The following is a 9,330-nucleotide window of genomic DNA, read 5'->3' as shown; positions in this document are numbered from 1 at the left end:
TATATCAATACAATGTTCCAAATATGATATATATAAAGGAAAAGTAAAGGTATCTTAATACGTACTTTAACATGAAATGTGATCAATATACAGCGAATGTTTAAAAAATTACAGTAAAAGACACGTTGCCATTAATCACCCTCAAAGTACTCTCCCTAATTTCAAGCACATTGTCCTCACCACTTTCTGCAGTCCACTTTCTTGGGTGTTTTTATGACATATGATTTTTAAAAAAGTACAGTGGCCACTGCTGCCAAGCACCATCCAGTGGAGAGGCAGCTCATAAAACATGGCGCTGTGTCCCCCACCTTATGCACCAGTCCTGCGCCGTGCATCTTCTGGTTCTTCCATGAAGTCAAAATGACCATGAAAAGAAAACATTTTGAATCCGTTCAGTGGGTTGAGGCAACCTCAACAACGCAATGAAAGACGCTCAGGACAGGGTGTCAGGAAGCAGCCAGAACGATGGGGCGAGCGCGCCCGGAGAAGGGGGCTAACAACGTGTCTTTGAAAAAGGCACTTAATAAATGTCTTGATTTAAGGAGTCCCCATACTTTCCTGTCGTGCCTGTCTGTAGGGGCTCCAGGACAGCTGCCTTGCGCGTGTGGTCTAGTGGACGCAGGCTTCCTCCTGCTGTAGAAACAGAAGCCATGAGACCACTTCAGTGCAGACTGACACAACTCCTTTGATTCAGTGTTTGGGTAAATTTGACATTGGTCGTTAATTTCTCAAAATGTAAAATAACTTTTCTTTGGATGAAGTTCTGAATAATAACTACCAAAAAAAAAGGTAAGAAAGAAAACTCTTCCTTGGTTTGTGTTGGCATCCTACTTGGTGTCGAAGAAATGCCAGCATTTCTTCCATGCCTAGTAAGCCACGTAAGAGACGTGCTGTGTCTATGCAGGTCCGAAATGACAGGATGACGTTAGCATTGCGTCTGTACTGGTGCCCAGTGGGATGCTGTAATTTATGCAGACTGTCCTGCACATGGTGTGGCGTCTCCATCTCCGGTGTGGCCCATGGAATGCCAGCACAGCAGAAATGTCCCAGCGACGCTGGGCTGCTCCACGCCAAAGGCTCCCGCTCTACGTGCAAGCTGCAGAGCTGGGACTCCCCTGTATTGTAATATGTAGAGTTTTGCATCATCTTACTCCAAGGGTGGCGCATCTTGCCCCCAGTCCTGTTCTTCCACCTGGCTCACCACTTACCGCCTCAGCTCATGGGAGTGACATCACACTGTCAGTGTCTAGATCAGATCCATTCTTTGAACACATTTCATAGTCTGGAGAAGCCCATGAGTGCCTTTTCAACATTCATTTAATGCATAAAATAAAATACAGATTTGAAAATAAAATAAATAACACTGAAATATAGTTTTGTAGAGTGATGATAGATGTACATAATATTTCAAGCTTTAATGACACTTGTAATTTTCCCTTTAAATGCTTCCGGTTTTGTGGATGACAAACTACTGCTGTGATGGGCTATTCAAAGTTGAAAAAAATTAAGAGGAGGGTTTTTTTTGTTTTTGTTTTGATTTTGGTTTTTTAACTAAATAAGTCTGGGGATCCCCAGAGCTCATCTGTCAACCTCAAGTTCAGTATCTCTATGCTGGAGGAAGGTTCATGGTGACTAGTGGGGCACAAGGCTGGTAGTGACAGCTGGTGGAAGCGTGACACAGCAGGTGAAGAACTGACTTGTGAAGGTGATTAGCTAACAAGTGGAAAAGCCCCGAAGAGCATGTGCACAGAGGCCGTCGGGTTGGAGGGGCCAAACTCGTGTTGTGGTGATAAGCGGTTTGCCGAAATGAAACAGAGGAAGCCTGGAATGGGGTTTGTCTAGACTGTGTCATTTTTTCTTAAAACCAGAAGGATTTTACTCTGAATTTACTTGGTTTAACTGTATCTATGTGGTTACTTGGGTTTTTCTTTTGTAAGTACTTGCCTTAACTATATTATCAGTTTATACTGCATGCAGTCCAATTTCTCAATGTCTGTTGTAACACCATTTGCTTGCTCCTTTGGTGGAGGATTTTCTGAGCATGGGGCATCGTCTGAGACCACTGCTGCACACAGGAAGGATGCGCAAGTGAAGATTCCCGGGCACGGCTGTGGCCCACATTTGACTACATGTAATTCAGTCAAAAGAAATGGGACGGAAAATGATGGGTTCCTCTCTACTGACGTTACTTAACTCTTCCAACTTTTCTTCACAATAGCGGCAGGGTATCTCAGACAAGCCAGGGCGGGCAGGGGCTGGCAGGGACACTCCCTTGGCCTGCCTGTGTGAGGCAGATGCCGGGGGCACCCTGAGAGCGCTTTGGGGGCCGCTAACTAACTCGCTGTCCTGTGTTTCAGTGAGTGTCATAACTCCACAGACCGGATCAAGGTCCGAGTGTGGGATGAAGATGACGACATCAAGTCCCGGGTGAAGCAGCACTTCAAGAAGGAGTCCGACGATTTCCTGGGACAGACGATCGTGGAAGTGAGGACCCTGAGTGGGGAGATGGACGTCTGGTACAACCTCGGTGATTATCCGTGTTTGGCTAAGAGCAAGGGAAGCTGAGTCTCAGGATATCGGTGGCATGCGTAATGTCTCTGTGGGGGCCACCGTAGCCTCTGCCCTTTCAGCTCTTCTGTTGGGCTTTTGGGTGGATTAGCTTCATTGGCAACTAAGAGAGGATTTTTAATTTAAATTTAGCATTAATTGCTGGAAAGTATTTGAAAGTTTGAGATACAGATAAGAAGCTTGCAAAGAATCAGCCAGGCATCTTTTCAGAAAAGCATTGTATTGATGTTAATTTTTAGTTCATGGCCAGTGGCTCCCACGTCCCCAGTCCTTTGTCTAGTGTTCAAGGAAAAGAATCAAGTCATCCTTAATGGTGTTTCACTTATTTTTTCCTGATCCACTAGTGGAATTTTGGAACAGTGTGCTCTGAGACCTTTCAGATGGCAACGTAGAAGTAAGCTTTCGTGGGTGCGGCCAGGCGCCCACATGGCCCACTGACAAGTGGCCACAGGGACACAGAATGTGTCTGCTGCCATGAGCTCCACACGACTGTCCTCATGGAGCAGCGCCTCTGTAGCAATGAGTTCTGACTTGACTGTTACAGGAATTAGTAAGGACCTGCCATCCTCACGGCGGCTTAATAATAGTCAAAGTATGAGTTGCCTCAGTTTCCCTAGAGGACGCGGTCCAGACATGTCTTAATCAGATCCTCTGGAATGTCTGAGTACAGCTTTGTGGGCTGGCTGGTCAGACATCGAAGAAGAGTTGGCCAGAGGACTAGGAGTCACGGTCGGGGTACCAGGACACCGCAGCCAATTAACCTCGGAAGTTCTGGACAAATTGTGAAAACAGTTTGCCACAGACTTGGAGCTGGCATGCTACTAGGAAATAGCTTCTGCTCGCTTGCCTGCTGACACCGCCCTTTATCAGAGGAAGAAAGACCAGCCCTGCTTGCTCCTGAGTCACCACAGGCAGGGCCTCCCCGAGGGGCTGATGTTTAAACTCCAGGAGGGTGGGGGAGGTGGCGAGGGGGAGGGAGGAGGGCAGGCGGTCAGCCTTCTCAGCCCTGTGCAACTCTCAGCTCATCGGCCCTCCTCAATACTGTGGACTCGTTCCTCCGACCGCCCGCCTCCTTCCACCCTCCAAATGAGACTTGACCCACATCACTGGGTGCTCAGGCAGGTCTCCCCCACTGCCCAGGTCTGGTGGGATAATGCTAATCAAAACTCAGAGAACCAGGCGGGCCCCAGAGCCAAAGGCAAGGTGGGTGACGCACTCCCAGGCCCGTTGCGCTCTTGGTCCTGCAGGGCGCCCCTCTGTCGCTGGGCATGAGCCCTCTCACCAGGAGGGCCCACTGCCATGAGCCTGACACTGCTGACCCTCACTCACAGGTGGCACAGCATGGGCAGGAAGTCCCCCACCTCACACGGGGATGTGACGTTCCTTATTTTGCTCTACCTCAGGGACTAAAGGTACAGCTGTGTTGGAAAAGGGCCGGTCACAGTGGTCGCCAGCACTAGGGCTGCCCTCTTTGTCTCAGGGTCCTTGTTCCTGTGAAGGGGCCACTTGTCTTGGTACAGCCATCGGCCAAGTGCCCACCTCCCTTCACACCTGAGGACTTTGGTGACGAGCCTTCTCTTTGGTCACACTGGGTACAGTCGTGCACATACTTGGCTGGAATACGGCACATCCGTTCCATCCAAAGAAGTGACTAATCCAACACTTACACATCAGTAAGGTGACAGAGTGCGGTTCCTGAGAACCACAGCAACCAATTTCTCCTCCTTACCCAGGATGGTGGTTCATCTTACAAGCTCAGAAAGAAAAATACCAGCAGTGAGAGCTTTTAAATGGAAGCTTTTCTGGTTAATTTTATACTCCAGTTATCATGCTTTCAATTACCAAGTTTTTCTACTTAACTTGGTTGTGTAAGCAGATCAGGCATGTTCAAATTTCTGTTCGAATGGTAAGCGCTTCTGATTAGCTTCTCCCATCTGAGCATCTGTAAGGTGGAGCTACAGCCATGGGAAACAGCAGCAAAGCCTGCGGGTCGTGTCTCAGAGGATCACGTGGCTCCTCAGAGCTGCCCGAAGGGTGGGTTTTGGCCACAGACAGCTTGTGTAGTGTCTTGAGAACTTGTGTGAAAGAGACGCTCTTGGTGAAATGACTCACCCGGCCTCTTTGCCTCACCAGAGAAACGGACGGATAAATCAGCTGTGTCTGGGGCCATTCGGTTAAAAATCAATGTGGAAATAAAAGGAGAGGAGAAGGTCGCTCCATACCATGTGCAGTACACATGCCTACACGAGGTAAACACGTTGGATTTTATTACAAATAAAACCTAGATAAAAATGATGTTGGTGTGAATCATGAAACAAAGCCCTGAGTGGGGAGAGCCTGGAGCTGGGTTTGTGGGACTGCTCCTGGAGTCCTGACTCCAGCAGTGGCGGGTGCCCTGCGGCAGGATAGGTCCAGGTAGATCCAGGGCCTCGTGAGGACCTTCCGTGAGAGAGTTCGAACAAGTCCACCGGTGGGACATTTCCCTTGCACACCTCGGGGAGACACGGGCACCAGTGGCCATGGGCCTCTGGGGCGCTGTGCAGCTGGGAGGCCATGCAGAGGCGCCCCTGAGAGACTCTTCCCATGTCAGAAGGGGACAGGGGAGGCAGAGGGAGGGCGCTTCTCCATGTGCCCAAAGAATACGGAGGAAGCACCTTCGTAAGGGGAGGAAAAGGCGGCGGGAAGCAGTTTTGCTTGTTTGCATCTTGTGTTTCTTGCACACACCTATATTGACAAACGCACTGCCTGTGAATACCTGAAGTGCGTGAGTATCCACACCCCATTTTGCTACAGAGGAAATGAGAAGCCCTGCTCCACCGAGCAGCCTGGGGCAGCACTTAACCTCAGGGCCAGTCTGGCCAGCAGCACTGCCCCTTCCACAGAAATGCTTCAGCTTTGAGGCAGCAGCAGTCCTTGGACGGATTGGACCGGCCCAGCCCTGTGCACTCCCGGGAGGTTCCCCTGGCTGACCTGGGCTGTGCACTCAGCAGCCCCCAACTCGTTAGGAGCAGGAGAGGGCTTGGGGCGCTGATGTTTCATTACAAAAGTCTCAAGCACTGATTTTCAGCCTCATCCCATTGCCCTAACTTGTACCACTGTGCAGCTAAAGCCCATTAGTATCATTTATGAAACCCAATTCCCTATTAACTCAGCCAGCATCGCGTTGTTTGTCCAGGACGCTAACTCACTCAGGGCCTGTGCTTTAGCTGTGAGCCATTTTCTCCTTCCGAAGTGGTCGGGTCTGTGGAGAGCATCTGAGTTATCGGCTCTGTGTAGCCCCAGATAGAAGTGAGTGCAGACTGCGTGATGAAGGAAGGGAAGTGGACAAGGACCCGAGGTTCCTGCTGCTGTCGGCGCCAGTGAGGCTTCAGTAGTGATGGCCCTGCAGGGATGTTTCACTGAAAGTTAGAGCTGGCGTGTGTCTTGCCTCTGCGGAATCACTGAACAGTGGCAACCCCTTGCTTCTAGAATCTCTTCCATTACCTGACGGAAGTGAGGTCTCATGGCAGCGTGCAAATCCCAGAGGTCAAAGGAGATGAAGCCTGGAAGGTCTTCTTTGATGATGCATCCCAGGAAATAGTCGATGAGTTCGCCACGCGGTACGGGGTCGAGTCCATTTATCAGGCCATGACGTAAGTACTGGAGCGTGCCTGCTGGGCTGAGGGTCTCTGGGCAGCGCAGAGGGATCTGTCTCAAAAGAAAACATGGTTGCTGAAGAATTACACTAACAAATGCAAAAAATTACCCACCGGTATGGAAATGATTACATTGTAAGAAGCATTAAGTGCCTGCCTGGCAAGCGCGAGGTCCAGAGCTTGATCCCTGGTACCACAAAAAGTAGAATTTTTAAAAAATAAATTGTGGTAAACATAAGATAGACTATTACTCAGCAATCTTAATGTTCATAAAATAAAAGGTGTTGCAGCTCATTGTATATCAATTACATAAATACAATTAAGATCACATTGAAAAGAATTTAAGGGAAAGTGCTATGTATGCAAAGGTCAATTAAACAGTGGTACTTCGGCTTACAGACCTACAGTGATTTGTTTTACATTTGGGGGAAGATGACTGTGCTTGTGTTTGCTGCAAAGGTGGCCGCGGTCGTGTGGCTGGAAGCAGCATCTTGCCACACACGTCTGTGTGCAAACTGAGCTGAAGCTGAAGCCAACCAGACCCTGGGAGCTGAGCGGTTGTGGCGCTGACTGCTCCGTGGGTAAGGTTGCAGGTGTCTTTCTTAGCCTGCAAAACAAAAGCTAAAAAGAGCAATGCATTTGCCACCATGCAAAGGAAACTGATTAAAAATGCTTGCATCCTACTGAGCCAGACACTGGCTGCCTTCCTCAACTGCTGTGATGTCTAGACTGGGGGATTCCAGGCCACCTCCTCTGGTCCTTCCCTGGTAAGCAGCAGCTGGAGCCTTAGAAATCCAACTCTCTGCCCCGCCGCAGGTGGAGCCCAGTGATGCTCTACCCCTTCTTGAAGGCCGAGGACACTGAGGACCTGCCTTGGCCACAGTCACACGGCTGGCTGGTGGTACACACACCAGGACCAGACTGAGCCCTCCTTCCTTCTATACTTACAGCAGCGCTGCTGCTTCAGCAAAACAAGCATTCCTGTAGCGCTGCTCGGGACAGCACTGCCGAAACCTGGTGCACAGAACTGGCTCCCCGGGGCCTGGCTCTGTCCTCAGCTTGCTGTCGGAGATGTGGTCCAAGCTTGTAAGCGCCTCTGGGCCACGCTTGTGCCTCCTGCAGCGTGCAAGCCACTTATCTGCACAGAGCAGAGCACTTTCCGCTGCACAGAGAACGGGCACATTTTCGTGTGAGCTGAAGAGAGGTTGGCTCAGATAATCAATTTGCCGATCCTTGTGATGAACGCTAACTGACCCAGGTCAGTGCCTCTTGTCAAGGTTGCTGAACCGCATAATGCTTAAGCACTAGTCGTAGTTCATAACAGCATGATTTAAGAATGAGTGAGTTTTTAAAGTTTCTGATAAAGTGCGTGTTTCTTCAGTTTGTAGAATGACCTGGGAGTAAACAAGAAACATACAGGTCCTCAGACACAAAGGAAACCTTGGAGACCACCCAGTTAAGCTGCCTTGGCTGGTGGCCCTCAGCCCCCACCGCCGCACCCTGCTCTGCCTCACCCAGCAGCGGGGCCCCGGTCCGGGGGACGTGGGCCATGACCTCCCGTGGCAGGGGAGCTGGGGCTCGACATCTGCTTGGGTCTGTCTGCCAAAGGTCTTACCTCGTGAACACTAGCGTAACTTGCAACTGCAGTTAAAGCTGAGGACAATCAGCATAGAAGGCACATGAGCTGTTCCATCCAAGTAAAGCCCAGCGAGAGCAGGCAGCGCCCCGACCCTCTCTGGGTGCCATGCGCGACTCTTCCCTGCTGTTCTCTCTATTCTGAGCAGCAGTCGCGGAACGCAGAATATGTACGAATACAGCAGCTGACGGGATTAGCTGCCCTTCACTGCACTGGCTCTTCAGTTCCCTTACATCCCAATTTCAGTAATAAGGAGAAATAAAAGTGTGGGCACATGCTTAACCCTAAGTAGCAGGCAGGTGAACTGGGTCTTATCGTCCTTATAAATCTCAGGGTTGACGGAGTCCCTGTTGATACCAGATAGCAGTCTAGAGTGGGTCAGTGCCCAAAAGTTTTTCCATAAATGGGCAGGTAGTATAGAGCAGTACAGTATTGTAAGGGACCTTCTGTGACCCTAATTTCTGCCACCATTTCAGCCCTGCAGTCTGCACCAATCACCTGTAGATGTAAGAAAGCACATGGACACACATGGCTTATCCTCATGGAGGTCTCAAAACACAAAAGCCGTGGTCCAGATTTGGCTGAAGGGTCATAGATTGTCCACCACTGGTCTCCAGAGTTAATGCAGAGACAGAGAAAAGCAAAAGCAATGCCTTGGGCTGCAGGTAGATTGACATACACATTTCGATGTCTGCAATGTGATAGATTATTGGTACTTTTAGGTAGGCATTCAGTTTGATTGAATGGCTCAGTGGTAGTAGGGCACTTTTGCAGTTCAGCTGCAGCTTGACCCATAAGTGTCTTAGTTACTTTTCACATTGCTGAAACAAGACACCCGGCACCCAAAGTTAGCAAGGAAAGGTTTGTTGTAGCTCACAGTTAGTAGCGCTTCAGGCTGTGGCCGGCTGGCTCCAAGGCAGGCTGGCATGGCAGGGGGCATTGCAGAAGAGAAGCCATCCACGGCAGGCAGAGAGCAGCGAAGCAGCAGGCGGCAGGCAGTAGCCCTCTTTCTGTCCTTCCACTCTCCCCCTATGGGTGGGTAGTGCTCACACCCAGGGTGAGGCACCTGGGGTCCCAGTGTGCCAAACCCAGCAGTGGACTGCCGGGAGTACACCCCTCGATCCCAGCCTCACACCCCTCCTCCCAGCACGTCGCACTCTAGATCAAGCCACCCTGGAACGCTCCACCTATGCCACGTGAGGCTTTGGAGGGGACACCTGGACACCAGCCACAACACTAACCTGTCATTGACCAGCACATAATACCTGGAAAGGGTAGTTTATGAATAAACCTGTCTTTGATTTTAGACTGGTTAACTACAGAATCTATTTTTCTATTGTTTTGAAACCTTGCTTCAGGGAACAAAAAAACCAAACACAGAAGCCAGAAAATTGACCAACCACCAGGAAACCATAGAACTATCTTATGCTTACATCCTCTTGATTGTTAACAAGGTAAGGTTGAGCACTGTGTGTCCAGGAAGAATATCCT

At 49.9% G+C, this 9,330-nt stretch overlaps 1 protein-coding gene across 2 annotated transcripts in view; it reads left to right on the top strand.

Annotated features, from left to right (window-relative positions):
• Unc13c (unc-13 homolog C) overlaps positions 1 to 9,330 on the top strand; it is a 429,116-nt gene that overhangs the window by 216,306 nt on the left and 203,480 nt on the right. For both annotated transcript variants that reach the window (XM_023724104.1, XM_004638987.2), the window contains 3 exons: positions 2,358 to 2,527; positions 4,702 to 4,817; positions 6,037 to 6,200. In XM_023724104.1, the coding sequence (XP_023579872.1) occupies positions 2,358 to 2,527; positions 4,702 to 4,817; positions 6,037 to 6,200 (450 nt within the window). The remainder of the gene's footprint in view (positions 1 to 2,357; positions 2,528 to 4,701; positions 4,818 to 6,036; positions 6,201 to 9,330) is intronic.

The sequence above is a fragment of the Octodon degus genome, unplaced genomic scaffold, assembly GCF_000260255.1.
Source record: "Octodon degus isolate 3935 unplaced genomic scaffold, OctDeg1.0 scaffold00105, whole genome shotgun sequence".
Classification (NCBI taxonomy): Eukaryota; Metazoa; Chordata; class Mammalia; order Rodentia; family Octodontidae; genus Octodon; species Octodon degus.
Note: the sequence above shows the minus strand (reverse complement) of the source record. Positions and strands in the feature narration are given on the sequence as shown.